At 48.2% G+C, this 25,610-nt stretch overlaps 7 protein-coding genes across 9 annotated transcripts; 5 read left to right on the top strand and 2 right to left on the bottom strand.

The window, feature by feature from the left end:
• Positions 1-182: 182 nt before the first annotated feature.
• trappc1 (trafficking protein particle complex subunit 1) lies at positions 183-16,993 on the bottom strand. 2 transcript variants are annotated; one of them, XM_058066207.2, is made up of 6 exons: positions 16,834-16,993; positions 15,096-15,212; positions 2,603-2,701; positions 2,450-2,520; positions 2,225-2,363; positions 183-658 (listed from the first exon to the last, which is right to left on the bottom strand). In XM_058066207.2, the coding sequence occupies exons 2-6, from the start codon at positions 15,117-15,119 to the stop codon at positions 530-532; spliced, it is 462 nt and encodes a 153-aa protein (XP_057922190.2). In that variant the 5' UTR covers positions 15,120-15,212; positions 16,834-16,993; the 3' UTR covers positions 183-529. The 2 variants fall into 2 exon arrangements, with proteins under 2 accessions (XP_057922190.2, XP_057922191.1); XM_058066208.2 differs by lacking the exon at positions 16,834-16,993 and adding an exon at positions 2,971-3,022 and having other exon boundaries at positions 15,096-15,199.
• On the top strand, positions 3,964-6,968 carry LOC131125055 (voltage-gated potassium channel subunit beta-2-like). Of its 2 annotated transcripts, XM_078795013.1 has the most exons (16): positions 3,964-4,072; positions 4,265-4,565; positions 4,657-4,749; positions 4,814-4,857; positions 4,933-4,970; positions 5,044-5,123; positions 5,197-5,241; positions 5,305-5,349; positions 5,425-5,468; positions 5,798-5,884; positions 5,966-6,051; positions 6,134-6,254; positions 6,324-6,418; positions 6,490-6,610; positions 6,673-6,761; positions 6,823-6,968. In XM_078795013.1, the coding sequence occupies exons 2-16, from the start codon at positions 4,270-4,272 to the stop codon at positions 6,913-6,915; spliced, it is 1,377 nt and encodes a 458-aa protein (XP_078651139.1). In that variant the 5' UTR covers positions 3,964-4,072; positions 4,265-4,269; the 3' UTR covers positions 6,916-6,968. The 2 variants fall into 2 exon arrangements, with proteins under 2 accessions (XP_078651139.1, XP_057922182.2); XM_058066199.2 differs by lacking the exon at positions 4,657-4,749 and having other exon boundaries at positions 3,966-4,072.
• Positions 8,288-10,307, top strand: slc25a11 (solute carrier family 25 member 11). The gene is made up of 9 exons (XM_058066201.2): positions 8,288-8,437; positions 8,833-8,985; positions 9,057-9,174; positions 9,234-9,322; positions 9,393-9,483; positions 9,552-9,642; positions 9,715-9,814; positions 9,885-9,936; positions 10,011-10,307. The coding sequence occupies exons 1-9, from the start codon at positions 8,373-8,375 to the stop codon at positions 10,164-10,166; spliced, it is 915 nt and encodes a 304-aa protein (XP_057922184.2). The 5' UTR covers positions 8,288-8,372; the 3' UTR covers positions 10,167-10,307.
• On the top strand, positions 10,940-13,714 carry eno3 (enolase 3, (beta, muscle)). The gene is made up of 14 exons (XM_058066200.2): positions 10,940-11,048; positions 11,472-11,557; positions 11,623-11,718; positions 11,795-11,853; positions 11,938-12,007; positions 12,088-12,221; positions 12,299-12,415; positions 12,486-12,591; positions 12,650-12,847; positions 12,919-12,995; positions 13,072-13,196; positions 13,271-13,379; positions 13,451-13,509; positions 13,584-13,714. Exons 2-14 carry the CDS (start codon positions 11,473-11,475, stop codon positions 13,651-13,653), a joined length of 1,305 nt encoding a protein of 434 aa, XP_057922183.2. The 5' UTR covers positions 10,940-11,048; position 11,472; the 3' UTR covers positions 13,654-13,714.
• Positions 15,131-15,658, top strand: LOC131125061 (C-type natriuretic peptide 2). The gene is made up of 2 exons (XM_058066209.2): positions 15,131-15,232; positions 15,392-15,658. The coding sequence occupies exons 1-2, from the start codon at positions 15,131-15,133 to the stop codon at positions 15,656-15,658; spliced, it is 369 nt and encodes a 122-aa protein (XP_057922192.2).
• On the top strand, positions 16,407-17,413 carry LOC131125062 (stress-associated endoplasmic reticulum protein 1). Its single transcript, XM_058066210.2, has 3 exons — positions 16,407-16,626; positions 16,875-16,950; positions 17,024-17,413. Exons 1-3 carry the CDS (start codon positions 16,543-16,545, stop codon positions 17,062-17,064), a joined length of 201 nt encoding a protein of 66 aa, XP_057922193.1. The 5' UTR covers positions 16,407-16,542; the 3' UTR covers positions 17,065-17,413.
• camta2 (calmodulin binding transcription activator 2) lies at positions 17,339-25,596 on the bottom strand. The gene is made up of 26 exons (XM_058066185.2): positions 25,497-25,596; positions 24,691-24,784; positions 24,336-24,439; positions 24,123-24,190; positions 23,922-24,057; positions 23,767-23,838; positions 23,550-23,697; positions 23,350-23,478; positions 23,078-23,261; positions 22,181-23,006; positions 21,480-22,064; positions 21,285-21,411; positions 20,871-21,005; positions 20,618-20,781; positions 20,367-20,548; positions 20,222-20,300; positions 19,901-20,135; positions 19,614-19,820; positions 19,404-19,546; positions 19,131-19,312; positions 18,826-19,030; positions 18,663-18,734; positions 18,531-18,551; positions 18,201-18,394; positions 18,048-18,122; positions 17,339-17,972 (listed from the first exon to the last, which is right to left on the bottom strand). The coding sequence occupies exons 2-26, from the start codon at positions 24,722-24,724 to the stop codon at positions 17,918-17,920; spliced, it is 4,362 nt and encodes a 1,453-aa protein (XP_057922168.2). The 5' UTR covers positions 24,725-24,784; positions 25,497-25,596; the 3' UTR covers positions 17,339-17,917.
• Between the last annotated feature and the right edge of the window lie 14 nt (positions 25,597-25,610).

Below are 25,610 nucleotides of genomic sequence, written 5' to 3'. Positions count from 1 at the left end.
GATGGTGGGTCGTCCTTGCCACACAGCAACCAATCAGACACAAGGAGACTGCCCGAGCGGCGCCTGACAAAAATACACTTGCGTTGGAGTTTCAATAATCTTATTGACAAGATTTATTGATAGCATACAGTTGGAAATATGACTGTGTAAAATAAAACATTTAAAAAAGATACATGACATGATCAAACTTTACCAGAGGTGGGAGCAAGCCTGATGTCTTTATTTCAAGTCTCATCACGTCTCAAGTCAACACAAGACAGACATTTAAGTCTGAAGTCAAAGGCTTCAATTTTTGCCACATTACAAGTCACAAACGCCGTCTTTGATGATACTGTCAAGTCAACCAAAAGTAATCACAATCTGTGGCTTTACTACAAATATAAACAAGGAATGTTGACTGTAATGTGGCAGTACTCAAGCCATGTCTGAAGGACCCAAACATCCTCTGACTGCGGAACCAGTTTAATGAGACAACATCCAACCTTATGTTAACTCTATGCTTCATGTAACAAATATAAGAATCAAAGAATTAAATGGCGCGAGGACTGTAATACGGTAGAGCCCTGATAAAAGCATCCAGTCGTGTGCTGAAGAGATCGCTGTCCAAAGAGTCACCCAACACGCATGTCGGGTTCTTGACGATGTTCTCCACATACAACTGAAACACATGCACACATCATTAATGTGGAGAGAATGAATAGTTAGCGGTTTAACACTGGTTACAGTAGGTGTGTCACTTTACATTGTGTGTCACTTAAATCATTCAGTACGTTTATATGCACTAAAAAACAAATGCAAGCAAATTAACACCTTAATTCATAGCGTTTGGCTTTTTAAATCAGATAAACACAGCTGGATTGTGTGACTGGAAAGTACAGTAGCTTTCTATCTTGCATGTCGGGGCTTCCAAAGCAAAGCAGATGTGATGTAATGCAGAATTAATAGTGGTCAGGATTGTGTAGAAATTGTTAAATGTTCGCTGTATGCACATTGCTGGCAGCGGTTCAAGCTAATATGTGTCACTGTTCAGTGGCTGTTGCTTGGTGCTGGTCTCGCCAATATCTGTCCATGGTCAGTGGATGTAACTTTAGCTAAAATCTAAATTGCTGCCAGGTAGCTTTTGAATGTGGAGAAAAACAGACAACTGTGTGTACCGTTAGTGGCTATTCAAGACATGATTAGTACTGTACATATGAATGGAGGAAGGCAAACAGTCGTACTACAAACGTCTTGTATTGTTTCTGTGCAAATCGCTAGCCATCCATGTATACAGTAGATGCTCGGGAAAAGGAGGCATGCAACTGTTTTGAGTTATCACTTCAACTGAGACATAATTGAAAGCACAATGTAGTTTGTAGAATTCCTTCTCTACATTTTCTGCTGAAAATGTTGCCAGGTCTCTGCTGTTTAAAAACGAGCCCAAAACAACAAGAAACTTGGGAACTTGCAAGAATCTTAACAAATAACGAGCCTCGTGTCGCTTTTAATATGTTAATGTTGTCTGAGCTGTTTTGTTTATATGTGATGTAACAGGTCAACTGGAGAAGCCAAACTTGTATCCGTGCTGAAAGGAGCATGAGCGCCATCTAGCGTTTTGGAAGGCACAGTGGAGATACTGCATATAAACAGGCTGAGCTGTGAAACCCGGAGAAACCGCATTATTTCAGTAATCGGACTAATTTAGTGCATGGTAACGCACTGTACTAAGTGTGTCTGTGTGTGTGTGTGTGTGTGTGTCACTTATGTTAAAGGTGCTGTCTACCTTGGTTAGGTACTGCAAGGGCAGCCAAGTTTTAAATGTGCTGCTCCCGTTAGTTTGGTTACTAACGTTAGCTATCATGAATGTATAACCACACAATGGCTACAAATTGGTGGCCACTTCTCTGGGACTGCATTTGTATGTATATTTTTTTGTTTGTTTGTTTTAAAAAGTGTAATTTGGAGCTAATACAGGCCAGTACATTTAATGTAGCTGTGTCATTTTAAAATGTGTGTCACTTATGTTAGTGTAGCTGTGTTTTGTGTTGTGTGTCACTTACGTTAGTGTAGCTGTGTTTTGTGTTGTGTGTCACTTACGTTAGTGTAGCTGTGTTTTGTGTTGTGTGTCACTTACGTTAGTGTAGCTGTGTTTTGTGTTGTGTGTCACTTACGTTAGTGTAGCTGTGTTTTGTGTTGTGTGTCACTTACGTTAGTGTAGCTGTGTTTTGTGTTGTGTGTCACTTACGTTACTGTAGATGTGTTGCAGCGCATCTCTGGCGTTATTCACTGCCAGGTCTGTGTTCATGACAAACTTGAGCCCACTGGGAGTCTCAAAGTAGTGAAGACGATACCTGCTTGTCTGAAAAGACAGGAAGCCCTCCTTCCTGAAGACAGACATGATGCTAAGGACCACAAGGTTGAGCAGACAAGCCATGATGGGTAAGAACAGGTAATGTTGTCCAAAGGATACGAGTCCATTGGAGACATCTTTGTGACGAAGGAGCGGATAGAAAACAGCATGCCATACATCAGCTTAAACTCCTGCAGACAAACAGATTTGTTGAACAAAATACACACCAAACTGTTTTAATCTTTTGCGGACAAGCAGAGACAAAATTTGAACCTCTTCCTTGGAGATGCCAGCTTGCTTTCTACGGTTCCACTCGTTGTAAAACAAACACTTTCCATTCCGGTCAAATATGTATAGATTATGGACTGTCATCTGAAACGGACACATAAACACATCTAATGAATAATACAACAATTACATATTCTGTGTTGAAGCCGATTTGCTTAAGAAAGTCATGCTAATCTTCATCTGTCAGGAATCTTCGAACGCCATGAATTCAAATGGTCAATCTTTGAAACGCAGCCTGGTTCAAATTCTTTTAAAAAGCACAGTTACAAAGTCAAGAGCTGATACGGAAGATTAAAAAGTAGTCTTTTAAATGAAAATAGTGTCAAATATTGTGAATCGGCGTCCATATTTACCCTCAGTTCCTGTTCCGGTAGGACCCCAGTACAGGGGTGCCCGTCCACATGCCTGATCATAATTAAAACAAAAAGGACGAGGTTTCAAATACGTCAAATACGAGAATGGCACCAATAGACAATTCTGCTACTTCTCCACTTCCGTGATAACGATAGATAATACAAAAGCATGATCTAGCAACAACATGTTATAAAAAATAAAAAATAAAACCCCCGCTCTCGTTTATCATTGGTTTAGCCAAGCAGTTACCAAAGTGCGGCCCGGGAGCCATTTGGGGCCCACATAGTGCAAAACTAAAATGTGTCAATTCTGGATGAATTTGTTTACGTATTCTGTAGCATTGACAAATTATGTAATAAAAGTGAAGAGTTTTGCTATTGTGTTAATACTGTTGACTTATATTTTTGTATATATGTGTTGTTAACAATTCTGCCTAAAATATTTGTCCTGTGTTTTATTCTGATTATAGTCATGGTCAACAAATTAACGGCCAAAACACAAAATCATTAGAGGATCCTGCAAAATGTCAGGTAAAGACAGTTTGAATCAGTAATGTGTTTATATTTTACTTGGGATATCGGATGAATAACATACTGAACAAAATCGACACTGTTCCTCATGTAGCTGACCCATGCCCCTTACTGTATCCCCCCCCCCAAAAAAAAAAAAATAAGTGGAAATGAAGACTTTCAGGCCGGGCTACACAGACAAGGCGGTATTTCATCTCGAGTCAAGAAAGGGATAAACTGTGATGGACACATGTGACCACCATAGTCGCATGACATCTCAAGGTCATTATGGATTGTCAGTGTGGATCAACTGCACAGGGGCCAAAGGTTACAGCTGTTCGGTGTAACCAATATGATCTGTGTGGGGAGGGGAGATTAGCGTGCGATTACAAATGAGGAAGTGGGCAAGCAGCCATGTGTGACATCTGCACACAGGCTGGAGTATTTTGGTGTTTTCACTTTTAATCATGATATGGCAGCTCTGATTGGTCGGATTAGGACAAGTGGATTGATTTAAAAGTAGGGGGATGAAGGTGGACAAGAACACACCAGCAGACAGGTGAAGAAGACGACAGGACACACCACCAACCAGGTAGGACAGTTTGGTCTGCGTCCTGCAAGGGCTGATAAGAAAGGTCACGTCAGGAGAAAGATTAAAAAAAAGCCATAAATCTGTCAAAAAGAAAAATACATTCTGATGACAAGTCTTTGCTTTGCTTCTTTATTATCATTTCTGTCATCATTTGAATTCACTTTATGTCTCTGCTATGGCTACTGACATCAGCAGCCATGTTTGTGGGCCGGACATCAGTGGCAGGACCTGCAGTGGGCTCGTGCACTGGCGGCAAAGGTGCCCGGTTCTCTGTGGAAGAGCTGTATGGCTTCACCAAGAAGCCCAAAGTGACCAGAGGGCATTGTGGGAAAGCAGACAAAACCGACAGCAAGAAGGAGACCAAAGAGAAAGGAGAATCTGTGCTGGCGTCTCACATCTTGGAAGCAGCCAGGAGGGTGATGGAGCAACGGAGGCTGGAGATCTACCTGAAGGAGTGTGATGTCACCATGGAGGAGAGCGGCATGGCATACAGGTGAGGTGATGATCGCTCTAAAAACACCCTCGCTGATTACAAAAAAACATGACAATAAGTCACGCAACTTTATGGCGTTTATGGGCTTTAGTGTGGGCGCTGAGTACCCGTGGGCGGTGGGCGCTGAGTACCCGTTGCACCACATACACAAAGCTCGGGGCGGCCACATCCACGTAAAGTACAGGTGAGACTGATCGGTTGCTGAGTGGGCACGTCTTGTTGACATCATTTCATTTGATTTCTTTCAGGAACCTTGGAAAATCTGGACTCAGAGTGTCCTGCTTAGGATTAGGTGATCACTGCATCTCATACACACAAACACACACACACACACACATGTGATTTTTTTTTTTTTTGGTCTCCACAGGAACGTGGGTGACGTTTGGTTCTCAGATCTCAGATGAGGTGTGTGTGTGTTTCAGGGACAATAGAACAACGACAATGTGCCTTGACTCTGTGTGTGTGTGCGTGTTTTCAGATGGCGGAAAGTGTGATGACGCTGGCATACGACAACGGCATCAACTTGTTCGACACGGCCGAAGTATATGCCTCTGGCAGGTACAGGAGAAAATCACGTGTGTATGTAATCATGTGATGCTGTCACATGATACAATGTGATCATATCTTCCAGAGCTGAGACAACTTTGGGAAACATCCTGAAGAAAAAAGGATGGAGGTAAGGTTTAAGATTTAGGTTTTGAGATTTAGCAACATTTGACCTTGTTGTTGTTGTCGTCAGGAGGTCCAGCTATGTGGTGACCACAAAGATCTACTGGGGAGGACAGTGAGTCACCGTAGACAACAAGTCACATGATGCATCACTCTCGTTAACGTTCCAAATCACTTTGTGCATTTGCAGCGCCGAGACGGAGCGAGGGTTGTCACGGAAACACATAATTGAAGGTGAGTGTGCTCAGTTCGCTAACACACCAACACTGATACTGAGCTCATTTTGAGAGATGCTACATTTAAACACTACAGTACGTCTGTCACCAGTGTGTGCAAACTTCACACGGCAGCTGAACTTCCTGTCACTTCCTGTCTTTTGCGCCCTTATTTGGGAAAGACAAACTGTTTTGATGTCGACTCGGCACATGACAACTTCTTATTGTGATCGACACAAACTACGTCCTGCTTCTATTTTTAGTCAAAGTAACACAAAACACAAACAGGAGCTGAAAAATGCTGTGTTTGTGTGTGTGTGTGTGTGTGTGTGTGTGTGTGTGTGTAAGGGCTGCGTGGTTCTCTCGCCAGGCTCCAACTGGAATATGTTGACATCGTCTTTGCCAACAGGAGTGACATCAACGCACCCATGGAGGGTCAGAGCACACTTCAAAAGATACCGTGCTGATATTACAATGCAAACATACACACATGTGTGTGTGTGTGTGTGTGTACAGAGATTGTGCGAGCGATGACCTTTGTGATCGATCAGGGCATGGCTATGTACTGGGGGACGTCTCGCTGGAATGCTGTGGAAATCATGGTAACCTTCATGTGGACCTCAAGGCGACCTCATTGGAGCCTCACTTCATATCTGTGTGTGTGTGTGTGTGTGTGCGTGACAGGAAGCATACTCCATTGCTCGCCAGTTTAATCTGGTTCCTCCGGTGTGTGAGCAGGCCGAGTATCACTACTTCCAACGAGAAAAAGTAGAACTACACTTGCCTGAACTTTACCACAAGATTGGTACCATGCATGCACACACACACATTCTCACTCTTATGTACATCTTTATTTATGAGTGACATCTCTTAGGTGTTGGAGCAATGACTTGGTCACCGTTAGCCTGCGGAATACTAACAGGAAAATACAACAATGGCGTCCCTGAGCGTTCCAGAGCTGCCATGAAGGTGCACGCATGCACGCATATGAATGAATGATCGTATTCCTGATCATTAGCACGTTGGATGTACGTGTGTAGGCTTACACGTGGCTCAAGGAGCGTCTCTACAGCGACGAAGGCAAACAGCAGCTGAGAAAAGTCAAGGAGCTACATCTGCTGGCTGACAGACTCAACTGCACCCCCGCTCAGCTGGCCATTGGTAATGCACCGCACATACGCACGAGCGCAGGAAGTTGTAACAGGCTGCTTCCTGTGTGTCAGCCTGGTGTCTGCGCAGCCAAGGCATCAGTTCGGTCCTGCTCGGCGTCTCCAATACGGAGCAGCTGCTGGAGAACATCAACTCCATCAAGGTAAGCGATGCCCTCGGCACCCTGCCGCCTCAGACACTGAACACTTCCTGTTGTGTTGTAGGTTCTGTTGCAGCTGACTCCGCCCCTCGTCACAGAGATAGACACTTTGCTCGGCAACAAGCCACAAAAACACAAGAAGGAGGTGAGCTGTTGAGGGAGATTCGGTGATGAAGACAACGGTGGCCAGGAAGTTGATGACAACCAAGGTCATCTCAAGCATGCCACTTACTGTTCATCTGTTCATCCTCGTCTCCACGTTTGAGTCTTGAAACTAATGTGATGCTTTTGTATTATCAATATTTCATGTTGATTTGTGACCTTCCTGACCTTAGAGTGTCCATGATGTTTACCTTGTGTGTATGTATGTGACGATGAAGGGAAATCTGCACTTATTGCTAGGTTGCACATGATGTCACATCCGGTTGCAGCTGTCTCTGGCTCAAGCAGATGGGTGTAAAATAAGCATATTTGGAGCTAGAAGTCATGCAAAGTCAAAATTCCATATACAAAATTCCATATACATAGGTTAGGGTTTGCTAAATTTATACTAAACCAAAGTTAAAATATTGTTTGAACTTGAAAATGCTCATGACAACAGAAAACTATAGATTGGTCGTGTGATGCAAGCGACTGGGAAGCACCTTCAATCGCTCCCAATTCCCAAATCTACATTAAATGAATGATTAAACGAACACCATCTATCCATATTCTACCGCTTATTGGGATCCGGGTCTCAGGGGCAGCAACCTCAGTCATGGAGTCCAGACCTCCCAGGTCCCAGCCACCTCTTCCAGTTCCACTGGGAGGACACCGTTAGGGTGTTCCCGCAGTCCAGCTGTGAGACATAATCCCGCCAGCATTTTCTTAGTCTTACCATCACAGTTACCACCGACTCTGTACTCCCGTAGAACTCCCCACGAGACACCACAAGGGACACAATCACATGCCCTTTCCAAGTCTACACAAAACACACCAACGCCAGTTGGGTAAACTCCCATGCACCCTCCATTATACCCTTGCGAGGTTGTAGAGCTGGTCCATGTTTCCTCAACCAGAACCCAAACCACAATGCGCTTCCTGTAGTCAAAAATGAAAAGTGAAAATGAGAGGAAATGTGAGTATTAACTTTAATTAAGTCGATTTCGGTTTGCTTAACGTTTTAATTCAGGGTCCACTCTGCTCTGTGTAAAAGAAGTTAGTCTGGAGACTTGGTTTTTGTGAAAATAAACAGAAAACTGAAAAATATTGGTAGCGATAATACCCAGATATCAGTAATTTCAATATTTGATCATCTATTGCTACCCTGTTATCGAAAAACCGCTTAAAAAATTCAAAGTAATTAAATGTTTCTCTTTTCTTTTTGTCTCAGAGGTAAAGGGGGAAAAATAAAGACATTTTTCACATGAATTTTCACTCCACCGAGTGTCCCTGAATGCAGCACAGCCGGGCCAGAGCTTCACCCTCGGCTCCTGATTGGTCCGCTGCAACACATGACCCGGACGTGTCGTCCCAGTGTCACCTTGGCCCGGCAGCTGCAGGTGGATTGTCCGGCCCACAAACACACAGGCAGGCAGGTAACAGCAATTGGACCGGCAAGTGACCGGCCCAAACATGACGGAAGGCAAGGCCAAGACGTCCCCGAAGGCCATCAAATTCCTCTTCGGAGGCTTGGCCGGGTAAGCGGCGCTGCTAGCTTTTCAAGCTATCATGCTAAAGGATAGCACATCAGCTAATTCTTGTTTGTTTGGTTACTTGTGTGGATTTTGGATCTTGTAGCTGCTCTTGCGCAATCTGGACCGTCACGTTGTTTTTACACCCTGATTCTTGATCTGTAAATAAACTATGAAACAATTAAACATGTGTTCATTTTCCATATTGAACATTATTCATATGAACTCTTATGAGTACAATGTCGATGCCTTATAATCCATGATTAAATTATTCTAGTTTAAAAACAGAATTTTAATTTACCAGAACTGCTGGAAGAAACACACTTTTATGATGGACGATAATAAACTACATTGAATTCAGTGAATGCAGCAATGTCCTCATGAACTTTGTGTGTGTGCAGGATGGGTGCCACTGTGTTCGTGCAGCCGCTAGACCTGGTCAAAAACCGCATGCAGCTCAGCGGTCAGGGTACAAAGGCTCGAGAATACAAGACCAGCTTCCACGCACTTGCTTCTATCTTGAAAAACGAGGGCGTCAGCGGCATCTACACGGGGTAACTCGTCCATCGCTCACTTGTCTGGTCTGTTGTTGATGACCGATTTTGAGCCATTTGTGCTCGTGTAGTCTTTCTGCAGGTCTGCTGCGTCAGGCCACCTACACCACCACCCGTCTAGGCATCTACACCATCTTGTTTGAGAAGATGACATCGGCAGACGGTCGCCCGCCCAACTTTTTCCTTAAGGTGCGCAGACAACTTTTTCTTGAAGGTGGCTTGGTGTGACAGCAATGCTCCCTGCACAGGCACTGATCGGCATGACAGCCGGAGCCACGGGAGCCTTTGTGGGCACGCCGGCCGAGGTGGCGCTCATTAGGATGACAGCAGATGGACGGTGAGTCCCTCTCAATGACAGGATGGCCAGCTACGCTAGCAGATGCCAATGTGATCTGACGTGCATGCAGACTTCCTGCAGACCAGCGGCGAGGCTACACCAATGTCTTTAACGCCCTGGCTCGAATCACACGCGAGGAGGGCGTCACCACGCTGTGGAGGGTGAGACCACTTTTTGTATGCCAATGGTTTCTCTGGCTCACTGTTTTTTATGTGTGTGTGTGTGTCAGGGGTGCATTCCAACCATGGCGCGAGCAGTCGTGGTGAACGCTGCCCAGTTGGCGTCTTACTCGCAGTCCAAACAGGCATTGCTGGACTCTGGTAATCATACGCTCATGCACTTCTCAAGCTTGTGCACACATCTCCTCCTCACATGCATCATGTGATCCGCAGGTTACTTCAGGGACGACATCTTTTGTCATTTCTGTGCCAGTATGATTAGCGGTCTGGTTACCACGGCGGCTTCCATGCCCGTCGACATCGTCAAGACCAGGTGAGATCTGATTGGCTGCGCTTGTCTGAGCCGTGCTCGTCCTTCATTGCTTCGTGCGTTGCGCCTGCAGGATTCAGAACATGAGGATGATTGACGGCAAGCCGGAGTACAAGAATGGGCTGGTGAGTCACATGACAGGAAGCCAAAACAGGAAGCGAGGGCGTATGATCTCTGATGTCTGTGTTTGGACCTGTAGGAAGTGCTGATGCGTGTGGTGGCCAAGGAGGGCTTCTTCTCTCTCTGGAAAGGTTTCACACCGTACTACGCTCGCCTTGGACCGCACACCGTCCTCACCTTCATCTTCCTGGAGCAGATGAACCGCCTGTACAAGACCCACGTGCTGGAGCGCTAACAGCTAATGTCTTACCACTTTCTGTGCATTTGTATAAAAAAAAATGATGTAACACATTTAGACTGTCTAGAGCTGCACAAGACACACCCAACAGTTGTAACCATGTCTACGCTTCATGGTGAATAAAGTTGGAGACTGTGATGGAGTCATGTGACAATTTAGAAATGCCACCGTTTCTTTGGCAACACCTCCTTGGAGACGCACAAAGATCAAAAGGACCACATGAATGAGCCAAAATGACCACGTGACCGCTATGCCCATCAGGCAACTTCTTAATGAACTACATTATTCACATATCACTACTAGCTCACGGCTAAATCTCGACATCAGTGATGTCATTACATCACCACTACATCATCAGCATGACAGACTAGCATCTTATAAACGAGGTATTCAGACACAAGCGAGTTGAATAGCGTGTTTTCTATTTAGGGCCAGTTAGGTGCACGTAAAGGTTACAGTGTGTGTGTGTGTGTGTGTGTGTTCTTGACCTTTGGTTGAATGCTCAGCGTGTCACATTTCCCTTAACATGAACTTTGACTTTCTCTGTGCAAGTTAGGGAGCGTGTGTCTGTTTGAGAACAGGCGTGCAAACCCAGTAATTGAAATAAACAACAAAGTTGTAGCTAACATGCTAACAATGAGCATGTGTCTGCTAGCACGCGTCCAGATTGAGTCAGTAATTAGCAGCGGTAACGTAATAGGACAAACAAAAACATCAAAGTCAGTGTCACATGCAGACACTCCCTGGCCTCCAGCAGGGCCCGCCCACAACCAGCCGGGCCCATAAAAAGCGTCCGGCCCATAGCAGGAGACTTCCTTGTCACTCGCAGAGACAGGTGGACAAAGACGAGGCCCCCTCGCCCCCCACACTACAGCTGAGGTAGGCTTTATCTCCTTTGATTTTGAAAATTCTTCTGCTTATTGTCTCAAATCGCTTGTTGTTGATGACCATGAATAATGAAGCAAGGACATGACCTTCAAGCCAAGGTCAAATGACCAAAAACAGCGAACAGGAAGTGAGGATAAAGTCCAGGGAGATAACATCACTCAATGTCATGAGTGTGTTGTGCGACCATGATTCTTTTCCTCTAACATTAGCTTAAGTAGCATGTGTGCTAATAGCATCACGTTAGCTAGCCCAGAGGAGGAAGGGGACATACTCATGACCTTTATAAAAAGGTCACAGTATTAATAACACAGCTGCACAGCTCCACCCAGCACATTTAATGTTCCTTCCCTCCTCATCTCCTATTGGTCCTGTGGACTGTGATTGACACACACTTCCTGCATCATCTTCAAACAGGATGTCCATCACAAAGATCCACGCTCGGGAGATTCTGGACTCCAGAGGAAACCCCACAGTGGAAGTGGACCTATGGACAGCAAAGGGTGAGCACGTAGCTAACCTTCTGCTACCTTCTGTAGCACAAAGACTCAAGTGTTTGTCCCTTCAGGTCTTTTCAGGGCAGCCGTCCCCAGCGGCGCCTCCACCGGCGTCCACGAAGCTCTGGAACTCCGAGACGGAGATAAGAGCCGGTACTTGGGCAAAGGTGTGCACATGTGACCCTCGCTAGCATGCTTGCAACATGGCCGTCACACACTCACACGTCCTTTGTGTTCCCTCAGGGACGATAAAGGCTGTGGACCATGTCAACAAGGACATTGCCCCCAAGCTCATTGAGAAGGTCACTAGCCACAAGCTAATGTTTTGAGCTGAACTTTCCATCGGATGCTAACCGCTAGCTCCAAACATATCTGTCTCGCTCCAGAACTTCAGTGTTGTGGAACAGGAGAAGATCGACAAGTTCATGCTGGACTTGGACGGCACTGAGAACAAATGTAAGTACCGTACATTGCTGTCCGTGTCTGACCCTTGACCTTTCTTTAAGTCTCTGACCCCGTCTGTCTGTCTGCTGCAGCTAAGTTCGGCGCCAACGCCATCCTGGGAGTGTCGCTGGCCGTCTGCAAGGCGGGGGCCGCAGAGAAGGGTGTTCCTCTTTACCGCCACATTGCTGACCTGGCCGGACACAAAGACGTCATCCTTCCGGTTCCAGTGAGTGATTGGCGGTCAAATCATGTTAGCCTCACGTCTTCCACAGAAGCGTCTTCATTCTGGCATCTGGTCCTCAGGCGTTCAATGTCATCAATGGAGGAAGCCACGCCGGGAACAAGCTGGCCATGCAGGAGTTCATGATTCTGCCAGTGGGCGCCGCTAACTTCCATGAGGCCATGAGGATCGGCGCTGAGGTGTTAACGCTGCTTCCTGTCGCAGTAGCCGCCATTAGTGTGCCACTGGTTTAACAAACGTTGTCCTCAGGTGTACCACAACCTGAAAAACGTCATCAAAGCAAAGTACGGAAAAGACGCCACCAACGTGGGAGACGAGGGAGGTTTCGCTCCCAACATTCTGGAAAACAACGAAGGTGAGACGCACGTGAATGACTTCCTCATCCTCCTCCGATTGTGGGTTTGTGTACGCAGCTCTGGAGCTGTTGAAGACGGCCATTGAGAAGGCCGGATACCCGGACAAGATCATAATCGGGATGGACGTTGCGGCGTCCGAGTTCTTCCGCAGCGGGAAGTACGACTTGGACTTCAAATCACCCGACGATCCATCCAGACACATCAGCGGCGAGCAGCTTGGCGACTTGTATCGCAACTTCATCAAGAACTACCCAGGTGAGCTAGTGAGGTCAGCGACGGGAACAGGAAAGACTGGAGCAAGACTCACGCTTGTCTTCTTGGTCCAGTCCAGTCCATTGAGGACCCGTTTGACCAGGATGACTGGGAGAACTGGGCCAAGTTCACGTCGTCTGTAGACATCCAGGTTTGTCATGGCACACATACGCGTCATACATGGATGCAACATACTGTATATGCTCAATCCGTCAACAACCAATCAGATCGTAGGAGACGACCTGACCGTCACCAATCCCAAGAGGATCCAACAGGCTGTGGACAAGAAGGCCTGCAACTGTCTCCTCCTCAAAGTCAACCAGATCGGTTCTGTCACCGAGTCCATTCAGGCGTAAGAATGCCGCTCTGTCTTCCGGGCTGACCTTGATTGACAGGTGTCACTGTAACAGTGCATGTGTGTGTTAGGTGCAAGCTGGCTCAGAGCAGCGGGTGGGGTGTGATGGTGAGCCATCGTTCAGGAGAGACGGAAGACACTTTCATCTCGGACCTTGTAGTCGGGCTCTGCACCGGACAGGTAACACCCCCCCACACACACACACACATATCACTAAAACACACAAACTTGTGTATTTGTGTGTGCTTCAGATTAAGACCGGCGCCCCCTGCAGGTCAGAACGTTTGGCCAAATATAATCAACTGATGAGGTGAGCATTTCCTGGTTCCTGCTCATGTTTCCAAAATAAAAGCATCCCGTGACCTCTGATGTCAACCTTTTTAGGATTGAGGAGGAGCTGGGCAACCAGGCCAAGTTCGCTGGGAAGGACTACCGCCATCCCAAAATCAACTAAAGTTGTCATGACGAGCGAGTGACAACCTCCTGAGGATAAGAAATAAAAAATAAATAATCAACCTTTTGGCAGCTGCTGCCCCTTTGTTGGACTCCGGTACTGCACGTCATTCACCAGAATGTGGTCTTCCTAAGTCAGTGCTTCTCAAATAGTGGGGCGGACCCCGTGGGTGAACACAGTGAATTATCAGGGAGGCGTAAAACCCCAGGAGTACTTCAATCTTAGACCAGACCTGCACTAAAACTGGTTTCAGTTTTGATTTAAGTCTGTACAATACAGATAAACACAAAGCAACATAATTGCGGACCACTGTCCGAAGTCAAGTTAGCCAGAACCCAGGAAGCCGCCCCCACCCTCAGCCACTCCCACTGAATGAAATTTCTACACGCGCCTGAAGGCACCACGCACTCGCACCACTCAGCCGATGTGACGTTAAGGATCCTCAGGAATTTTTGGGGCCCAAAGCGGCCGGTTGCCTAGCGATGAGCAGAAGCCATGTGACACCACCACAAAGCTGACCTCTCACCCTCGCCACCATGTCGCTCCAAGTGGGACTGTGTGCGTCGTGTTGCTGTAGGCGGGCGAGAGCGTCTCATGACGGACACACGGTGATTGATGCGCTATTGTGTGCGTGTGAGGGCGTGACGTCAATGCGCTGAAAGGGGGGGCGGAGTTTCGTTTGTGAGACAAAAGTGTGGGGGGGTCATTAAATACACCTTTCGTTGGCACCCTGTGAACCTTTGTAGCTCCGCCCCCTTGCATAGGAAATAGTTGCCCAGGACGATCCGGTTGCCACGGTGACGTTTTACAAGGGGGGTGGGATGTGAGGTCAGAGGTCATGAGAGACAGTCAGGACTTGGTGATGATAAAGCCGATGATGAAGAGCAACTTTAGCATGGAATCTCGTCCAGGTGAGCATGGAACCTCCACAGGAAGTCCAACAAAATGAAACCGCAGAAATCCCCGTCTCCTTGACCGTACATTTCCAGCGACGACTTCCAGGCATACTCGCCACGCCATGCACACATGCGTGCACGTGTGCGCGCGCATGTGTGCATGGCACAGGCCGTCACCATGGTGACCTCAGCACCAAGCATGTGTGACATCACGCTACTGAAACGCTATAAAAGCTGGACGGGACATTAGTCCTCAGACGCGTCCCGACCGGGAGGACTCTCTTCCATCACGATTGGAGACGACATTTATTGATTACCCATCGACGACCGACAAAACTTTTTGTCTTTGAGTAATTAACGTAAGTTCAATTTAAACGACAAAGTTCTTCATCTTTTGGTCCAACATTTCATGTTCATCAGCGGCCACGGGGGCATTCAAAGCTAATGCTAACGTTCCACAGGTCGATAGATAGTCCAGTGTGGAGCAAGCAGCACATTGCGAGCCACGTTAAGACAACATCAACTCATTAGCCAATCACAGCTCACCGTTACTCCGCCTGGGCCAATCATCTTCTTGCAAAATGGACGCCTCAGCTTGCTCCTTCCTCAACTTTCTCGTCCTCATCTTAATCCTCGTCGTCACAGCCGAGTCCAGACCATCGCCTACGAGAGACGACACTAAGGTCAGTGAGATTCGTCATAGTTTCCCGACCGAAAGCAGATGGCTTGATTATGACAAAAAATAATTCATGTCTTGATTTCGGCCATGACATCATCACCTTCCAGATATCTTGATGGCGTCTTCATCACAAAAACAAATGGGTGTCTCGCTTTTGTCTCAGGTCATGACCTCCCTGTTTGGCTCACGGCTCTCCTCCCTCCTTGTGGCCCCGCCCCCTCATCACGGCGCCACAGAGGGCTCAGCTGGAAGGCCCGCCTCCTCCAGGGGAATGGCCAGGAGTCGAGAGGCAAGGCCGCAGTTCCTCGTGGACTTCCTGCGGCGGCATTCCAAGTTGAGGAGGCGCAACCGAAAGGCGATGGTGGGAGGCAGAGGATGTTTCGGGATGAAGATGGATCGTATCGGCTCCGTCAGTGGACTTGGTTGTTGACCGGTTTTTCTTTTTTTAACGACCGCTGGCCTCGTTTACTAACGAGGGACAAAAGGTTTTCGCCTGTTCAAGACCCAGGTACTTCTAGCTACCTCTGACCCCTGACCCGTGGCTAAAACATAGCCAGAAGAATGTGTGTGTGTGTGTGTGTGTGTGTGTGTATATAAGAGACAAAGACAAACATGTATTTAACATGCATGTTTGTGTGCTTATCTTACTAGTATGCTGACAAACTTCTTCTTGGAAAGATGGGGGTCGGTTAGCACGGTGAATAAAAAAATAAAAAGTCAATTCTTGTCATCTTTCATTTGATTGCAGTCAGGTACTTGAATACATCATTTTAGTCAGGAATATTTCAAAACAAATGATGAAGTGTGATATGATCTGAAATAATTTTGCACTCTCAAAGCAAAATGGCGTTGCTGAAGCAGAGAAGCTCAAACTCACCACCACCAACAAGACAGCATGTAATTTAAGGAAGCAAGACAAAATTCAAGCCAACAACAAAATCAGGTTAAATGTAGGACCGTAGGAAGACAAAGTATTTGTTGCCAAAGACATCAATGCACTGGACAGTAATTATCAGACACGGAGAAGTATTAGAATTATGCTCCTCTATTTCCTTCACCTTTTAAGACGAGTTGGAATCGTGCAAATCGTAACCAACGTGATGTTCCTGAATGTAACTTTCAGCGCAGTCCAGCAGGGGTCAGTATAGCGGACAAAGGAGCGCTTGCATTCGATAGAAGAAGACAGACCAGTCACGTGACACATTTGTCTTCGGCTTGTTAACTGTTAGCATTACCAGACGAGCGCCCATCTTTCGGCAGCGGGTAGCGCACATTTCCCTACCGTTCACGTCCTGGTTCGGTTCCATCAACAACATGTCGGGAGTGCAGCGGATGAAAGTGGCGAACGAGCGGCACAGCAAGACAATCACACAGCGGGGACACGTCCAGAAAACATCGGTACCGACAAACTCAGCTAACGGCTCATGCTACGATTTTTTCTCACGGTCCCACTTTGCCTCATATTTGTAGACCGTACCATTATATATTTATATGTGCTTACAGTTTTAGCTGTGATGACATTTGACACAGAATTAGAAGGTAATGAAAGAGCAGGTCGACATCAATGCTAACCCGGAAAATGAAAACCAAGAATTATTTGCTTACACTCCGAATGACTTTGCGCCCGCTGGACGTTTGTCTTCCAGCGGCCCGTCAACGAGGAGAAGTCTCCGGTGGGTCCGTGGCTGCTGGCGCTCTTCGTCTTTGTGGTTTGTGGATCAGGTGAGTGCACAGTGACGTCACCACATCAATTTCTCTGCCTTCATTTAATGTGAACCCCTGTATGCGCACGCAGCAATCTTCCAGATCATCCAGAGTATCAGACAAGGCATGTGATGAAATTTAACATCTGGAGCTGAGGAAGAATTGGACCCTTGACTTTGATACACATGCCTGGGGAGCAACCCAGTTGTTCAGTTATTTTTGCTTTGCTATTGTATTGACCAGATATTGATTAGTGTCATGCTTTTTTTCTGATCAAACGTGTGACAGGCTTCACCTAAACCTGTTAGTTACTGTTTTTTTAGTCAACACGATGCATATCAAGTTGACAGGCTGTGTTGTTCACTACATTTTCCATATATTGCAATGAAAACCATGACCCATTCGCAATGCTTTGCTTTGTTGATGTCCAAAGCTGAAGAGCCGCAGCTTTTATATGAAATAAAGCAGATATTTTTCTCTACATGCCTCCTTTTTAACACTTGGAGCAGTCATAAAAATGCAGTGACACCAGAGGCTGGAAAGTAGCACTGTGTGAATAAACAAGCAGGAAATAAACTCATGCACACAAGTGTGAGCTCATGCTCGCTCATGGGTTGCCATGATGACAGTGTACTCAACATGTAGATAAAGAGGCGACATCTTGGAGCTTTCCAAAGCACACGCTCATGAATTTCAAGTTCAGATCAGTGCCACACGCAGGGGCCATTGGTGAAAAGATGTCACAGTTCATTAAGACTTGTACTCATAAATAAAAGCATCTATAAAGTCCCTGTGTACGGGGTTTATAAATATATATATGTATGTATGTACGCGCACACAATTTGGAGATTCATGCGACAAGATGTATGTACGTCACATGACCACTTTTAACAAGTCAATATGATCACGATGAATCCCTCCACAAGCTCCCTGCCAGAAAGTACATTCATTCGGACAGTCAACATATCCTCGTCAGGTAGGTGGTCTACGTGGTCAGTCCTCGCCTCTCCAGTTCTCGGTTCTGCTTCAGCTCCTTGATCCTGCAACAACAGACACACGAGTGGCTGTCAATCTCACTGGGACATCACCGGCACATTTGTCCACGTGAGCGTTACCGGTGTCTGCAACGTCTCAGGAACCTCATGATCTTGCGTGCTGCCTGGTCCTGCTTCTTGGTCAAGAAGGTCCCCCTGGTGGACAGAGCACAAACGGCCGCTGTTCACAATCAACGCTCACATATGACTTAAGCCAACTGACACTTGGTTTACTTGATTCTGGGGTTGTGGCCTGCACCGCTGCCAGGGCCCTGCTTGAGCCTTTCGTACTCCTTGTAGCTGCGATAGTACTGCTGGATGAGCACAGCTGCACGCCGACTCTGCTGGAAGCGTTTCTGCTCATAGTACGAGCGAAACTTGGACTGGATCAGAATGGCTGCTTGTGTCATCTTTTTGTAGAGCGCATACTGGGGGATGGGCAAAGGCACAAGTTGAGCCACAGGACAGGAAGCGATGATCTTTGTGGTGCACGTCATTCTTGTACTTGTTCTCACACACACACACACACACACGTCACACTACATCTACTGGTCCCCATATTACCTTTAGAGCTATCCATGTTAGCTAGCCAGAGAGGAGGAAGGCAGAGAGACACAGCAGGTTAGTGTTAGTGAAGCTGGAGCGCGCACACACACAGGCATGCACACGCATGCACACAGGCAGGCACATACACACCTGTTTGTATTTGCGGTAGCATCTCTGAATGACAGCTGCGGCCATGTCCTGCTGCTCCTTCAACCTGCGACCCTACGCACATACGCATGCACACACACATAGTGAGTGCGAGCATGAAATCCAGCCAGCACAAAGGTCCACTGATCAGGCAGCCGAGGGGTACCTTATATCTCCTGAAGGCATTCTGGATGATCCTGGCGGCCTCATAGAGTTCTCTCTGCTCGCCGTCTGTAAGTGTCAGCAAGGCAAAGTCCCTCTCCATCTTTCCATTGGCTGATGCGTTGAGAAACTCTGCCCATGCCACAGAGGAAGGGGGGCGGAGCCTCTGGAGGGCCAATGCGCTGAGAGGTGAAGGGGGGCACATACGCCTGTACAGCGGGAGAGAACATCGTCGGTATGTAACGAGACCTCCTTAAACAGACGAGAGATGCTTTGATCCACCGGGAATGGTCAATGCATTCGGGATACCTGGGCAGGGATTGTGTATGGACATCGACCGTTTCCAGGTAGGTTGCCAACCAGGTGTCCTCTATGGCCGGATTGTCCCGCCTCTCTCGGAGCAGTGACTCTGCCCCCCTGGTGAAGTCCTCATGTTTGATTCGCTCGGGTGTTGCCTCAATGATTTGCTCCGCCAGCGTGGCCATGTCAACCTATCATGCGGGAGGCAGTGACCAGCAGCATCTCTCAATATCTGCAGTTGGAATAGAGTACCAGTACGTTGTCTAACATGTCTACATGTACCTGCAGCACCTCCTCCTCGCCTTCATTCTCCACATTCTCACTGTAGCTCAGGAGATGCTCCGCCAGCGTCGGCGTCATGTGGGGGAGGACTGGTGAAGCAGGGCTCTCGCTCTTACATTCCATGAGGTCGCCCCGGTTCAAAGCTGTGAGAACCATTTGTGAGAACGTTAGTCCTGCCCAGATGACACACTTTTAATCATCAACTATTACCTGCGTTTGGCACCTCCCCCCACGCAGACGACACAGCCAAGGAGGTAGGGGGGGGCGATGAGACCGGAAAGGATGAGGTGGAAGATAAAGGAGACAGGGGAGAGGAGGGAGAGGTGTCCATGGGGGCAGAGTAACTCGAGTAGGCGGAGCTTTGGGAGGGGGAGCAGGGATCACTAGGGGAGGGGAGGCTGCTCGAAGAGCTAAGACCTGCAACGTGCAGAAGCGAGACAGTTCAAGCCAATTGCAGCAATGATCTCATATCACATGACGGTCTCTGGGCATGTCACCTGTGTCCGGGCTCGTCGACGTAGGTGAGGCTGGAGGGTGCGCAAGCGTGTCTCTGGGAGTCACATGCGCATGTATGTGCAGGTCCTCCAGAGCGGCAGCGAGACATGTGTGTCCTCGGGAGCGGGCCACAGCAAGCGGGAGACGGCCCAGTGAGTCTGGGATGCCAAGAGCCAGACTATTCCAGCCATAGAGGAGCTCTGCTGCCCTCTGGTGGCCCAGAGCACATGCCCACATCTGAAACACACACATCATACACAAACATGCATGAGGAGGCCGACCTTTCAACCTACAGCCAGAGTCTCATGAATGGAGCGTCATACCAGCGGCGTGCAGGAAAAGTGGTCCACGTTGAGAGGATCTACCTCTTGCTCCAGGTCCAAACTGTCATTGTGAACATGCCTATATACCACATCAAGAGGTTACCAGGGTTTGCGTGTAGTCCTGTGTTTGTGTGTGGATGCGTACCTCCAGGTGATGAGCGTGTGTATCAGGTGTGTGTAACCTTGCGCGGCCGCCAGGTGCAGCAATGTCATCCCACGGTGACGCACAGAGTGATGAAGCCTCTCTTCTTCACCTCCACTCCACTGCACTCCTCTCATCATCCTTTCACACACTCGAATGATCCTTCTCTCAAACCACTGGGACGACTGGCATGCATGCACACACAGTCAGATGCTGTCACTTCCTCCCCAAAAGTTAATGGTTGGTCTCCTTACCTGGTCACAGTCCTCGGGTGTGTGTGGAGGAGGGGGTGTAGCCATCCGGTTGCCATGCTGCTGCCACTGCTGTCGTTGTTGTGTAACATCACGAGCAGCCATAGCTGCCATCCTGCGCTCCATCTGCTCAAGACGCTCCAGGATGGACACTCTGAACTGATTGTCTGTTGAAAAGAGTTCGTGTCATATATGTGAATCATGTTAGGAGGGTTGTAATATTGTCCTGATATTAAACTCGTGTGACCACTCTGACCATCTAATGAGAGCCAGTCGAGCTGAGAGCTGGGCAGTGAGTTGGCATTTCTTGCACGGTACTCAAACAAAACCGATGAGGAAACAGAACCTCCAGACTCCAGAACGTGAAGACAGACTAGGCCGGCCTCGTGGGCTGGGGAGAGAAAACACATAAAATGATCCAAAATGGGCAACAGTAGATCCGTCTGTAAGAGTAAACTGTTGGACATGTGCTTGTCTGGTTTGTCACTTTTAAGAATGAGGTCGATAAAACCCCCAACAACACACCATTCCTTCTTAGCACATCCCCTTGCTGCAACATCCCTGTGCGTGTGTGCTTTATAGCATGCAAACTGATACTATATGATCAATAATAATAGACTGGCCCAACTTATTGTTTTGTGTGTGTGTGTGTGTGTGTGTGTGCATATACCGGGGCAGTAGCAGCGCAGCACACCAGGCTGGATCAGTGATGCCGGAACAGCACTCTGGTCAAACACACACAAGTATTGACCTCGCTGCTCACTCCATGGTCCTGTGATCAATACTTTAACCCCACCCTGCGCAACACATACACAGATGAGAACTGTGAAGTAATCTGGTGATGCCCGTGCTGGCGATGGGTTACCTCGGGGTACGACCATTCAGGTGAGAAATCAGTGATGGATGCAAGTCGGGATGAAGACGGCTGTGGGTGAGGAAAGGGAAGGAAGGAAGAAGAGGGGGAGGGCTGGGGCGGCACCATGTAGCGAATTCCAGCTGGGAACACGGCCTGGGTGGCACCCACATCCGTGACGGTGGACAGAGGAGGTGGTACGGGATTTTCATCCTCTGTCATGAGGTCAGAGATGAGGTCAGGGAATTGGCTATCAAAGGAGATTACAAGCTCCTCTCCTTCCTGCCCACAGGGCTCTGCTTCCAGTTGGGTGTCCATGGGAGGGGCATCGGAATCATTGCCCCTCCCAATGACCTCCTTCACCTGTGACGTGGTTGCTGACTGGACAGAGGTTTCCATGGTGATGTCCTCTTGGTTATCGGACTGTTGTGGAATAGGCTGATGGGATTGAGAAGGTAAGGGCAGAGTATCAGGTCCCGGCAGGTGACCATAGGGCTTCTCCTGGTTGGATGACTGCTTGGTGTGGCCATCTGAGTGCAGTGAAGCAGCACTATGTCCCGCCTGTTGCTGGGGTGACCCACTTGAAGAGTGGCGAGGCTGCACCACACAGACATTGCCCCCCCCCCCCAGCCAGTTCATATTGTTGTAATGGAACCAAATGCATTGACATGATGATATTTGTTTGTGTTGGCGCCAAAAGTGGGAAGACTCACCTGTAGCAGCGCTAGCTTTGTGGGAGGAGCTAAGCTGCGAGCATCATCACCACCTCCCTGGTCTTTCTCCTCTGACTCGCCAAGAGCTCCTAGTTCCAAACAGAGGGGGAGTATGGCCGGGGCCACCGAGGAGGTGGGGGATAACGAGAGAGACGGGGGAAGGGAGATGGAGTCCTTTCTGTCATTCTCACAGGAAGAAGAGAGTGATGAAGGTGGGGAGATAGATGAGGGTGGGGTGGATGTGGGGGAGAGCGCTAGGGAGGAAGGAGACAGAGGGGAGCAGGAGCATATGACATGGGAAGGGGTGCAAGTCGAACGAGGAGGTGGGCCGCCATATGTTTGGCCCTGCTTGGGGGAGTTCAGAAAGGAATCTGGGTCAAATGCAGGTGGGAGGAAGGGAGGGAGAGAGGAGAAAGATGAGAGGGGAGGGGAAGGAGAGGTTGGCAGTGGAGGAGGAGGAGGAGGAGGAGAGCAGAGGGAGGCAGAAGAGGAAGGGTTGAGAAGCAGGCCTCCTATGACAGGGGAGGGAAGGACAGCGAGTGATAGGGTGGTCATCCCTGGTGGGTGGGCAGGAACGGCCAGGGAGGGAGTTGTAGGGGAGGGAGGACAGGGGGAGGCAGGTTTTCCAGGAGGGTGGAGAGATGGGGGGAGTAATAACTGGCTGGAGGGATCCTCTCCTTTTGCCCCCCCTGAGATGGGTGTCGTGGTTGCCATGACAATCACTGCATTATGTGGCAGTGCCACTGTGGTCAGGTTGCCATGGTGGTCGCCATAGAAACCGTTGCCATGGTTCCCCATGTGAGGCTGCTGCGGGGACGAAGCCGAGCTGCGAAAGCATAAAATGTTTCACATCCTCTGTTGCCTTTCACAACCGAGGGGCTCATGGTGCTCACTTACGTGGAGGGGGGACGTGGGGATGAGGCGGGGCTGCTCTGTGCCTGGAGGTGAGGCAGTTTAGCATCTCCCCCACCGCCCCCTAGCTCCCCTGCTTCTGAGGAGAGAGGTGAGGAGGAGGAGGGGGGCAGCTTGGGAGAAATGATGCGATGCTTAGTGCTGTTGCAGCTGTGAGGAATGTTCCCTCCTGGTGGTGATGAGAACAACAGACAGACACACACACGTTATCACATGGTTCTCGTGATATTACTGGAGTGTCACAGAGGCTGCATTACCCTGGCTGGTGTTGCAGAGGCAAGCGTGCGTGCGGGGCTGCGGTTTGGTTCTCTGGCGATCCAGGATGAGCTGTGCAAGTTCCTCGATGCTAAAATCGACAGTATCCCCGGAAGCCTTGATGCTGTGAACTGACACACACAACATTCATCTGGACTATGGACTACAGTATGTGTGCACATGTATGACAAGTGTGTCTTACACATGGGCTTGAGCTGACTCAGCAGATCATCTCGGCTCCACTTCATGCTGTCATGGCGACTGGTCAGTGCACACAGCAGTGGACTAAATTTCCCAGAATCCTCCAGGGAGGGCACATTCAGGTAGTGGACCAGCACAATGTCTGGGTTCTGTCACAATACAAATGGCACAACTGTCTGTGTGTTTTTGTGTGCTTGCGTGAGTGCGAGCATGCTAACCTGCAACAGCCAGTAGCACCGCCGGTGGAATGTTGGCACGATGGAGGAATGGACATAATTACCATAGAGACACTGCAAGCACAGATAGGTCAGCTTTAGTGCAACACGCTATATCAGCGCAATATTGTATCTGGCCTGCAGGGAGCGCTACTCACCTCCATGCCTTGAACCTTCAGCTTCATGTGGTCCTCTCGGGTGGTTTTTCCATCTTTGCGTTTCTTCCAGCTGTAGCCATCTTTCCTGTACTTGACCTTCTTTCTGTTGTAGAGGATGATGCTACCATTCTTTGGCCTGAAACAATCAATGGTCAGCCAAGTACACAAGCTGCTTTTACTGTGTGTGTGGTGTGCGTGTACCTGGTTTTCAGGCTGCAAGAGAGCCACTCATCATGTTTGTCAAAGGTTACCAGGTAAGATGCAATCTCCTGTACACACACACACACACACACACACACACACGTACACTCTGGTCAAACACAGGCTCCACAAGAGTGAATCTGTTGGCAGTGTGAAGATGCTTTCATTTTTGTTGGAGGGAAATACTTACATGAGACATGGACACACACTGACCTCATTAGTATTCCACCTGAGACGCTCGTTTGGCAGACTGGATGAGCGAGGGAGACACTCCAGCAGCTTGTTGGGAAGGAACACCTTCCTCTGGCCTTTATTCTCTGAGCATGCACACATGCACGCAGACACAGACACGTGAACGTTTACAAAAGGAGCACCTATGTTTTGATTTTAACTGCACTGTGAAAACAGGTCTAAGGTAACCAATTCCCCCCAGCTTCCTAATTAGTAGGAGACTGTTAAAAAAACGTCTTTGAAACTTGCACTGCTCCTTCGAATTTAAATATTCACATTAAGGGATGTGTGAGCTATGACAACAGGTTACCATAGCAACAGAGCTAGAGGCACTGACCTGTCACTGTGGAAACCATCTCCTTGTTGCTCATGGCGATGAGTCTATGCAGGCAGGACGTCTCACACCGTGCACGGCCACCTACACTTCCCCTCTGACCATGCACAGACACACACACACAAATACATATATCTACGTGTATATAAATACACATATACGTGTATCAGCATATAAGGCACCTACCATAAATATAAACTATTAGATGCTAACGATCGGACACCATAATAAATGGATTGTACTTTAGGTCTGCGGGCACTCACTGTGGTGTCTCACTACGATAGGCATGTATTCCAAGTGTGTCCACAAAATGCTGGTCAGGGTGGCGAAGTCTGCCCTTCCGACACACAAGCAAACACACGATCCCCCTGGCGGCCTAATTCAGACCTGGTGCTCGCCTAGCTGCTCTGTCCGATTCCGGATGAAAACTCTCCCTGCTCGAAGCGACATGTTCGGTCGGCTTTAATTTTTTTCCAAAACGAATAGAGGCATCCAATTTTCCATAACGCTGATCATCTCATATATACTATGACTATCCATGCACAACTAAACCAATAAGCAATGCTCCTTCCCAAAGTGATCAGTCGCAGTAATATTTATCTTTAGCTGCTCAGCTAGCCAGCTGTGCTAGCCAAGCTAACAGCCCTGATTTGACGCCTCCAAATGCTGAGCAGGACTTGACTTCCAACTGAACAGGTGCCAGCCCACAGTAAAGTCGGAACTAGTCGTCTAACAGTCGTAGAACAGCAGAACAGTCGATAAAGACAAACAAACGTTCCGAGGTAAGACAGCCTGTAGAACTACTTTACCTTCCGCCTTCAGCACAGCAGCCATCTTCCTTTACTCTGACGTCATTGCATCGACACCGTAATGCCTGTATTCATCGTTTTACCGTAATGTTGAATTTGGTAAAGGACAATATA

The sequence above is a fragment of the Doryrhamphus excisus genome, linkage group LG2 (assembly GCF_037039965.1).
Source record: "Doryrhamphus excisus strain RoL-2023G ecotype Guam linkage group LG2, RoL_Dexc_Guam_v1.1, whole genome shotgun sequence".
NCBI lineage: Eukaryota > Metazoa > Chordata > Actinopteri > Syngnathiformes > Syngnathidae > Doryrhamphus > Doryrhamphus excisus.
The sequence above is the reverse complement of the archived record's forward strand: the minus strand, read 5'-3'. Positions and strand labels throughout refer to the sequence as shown.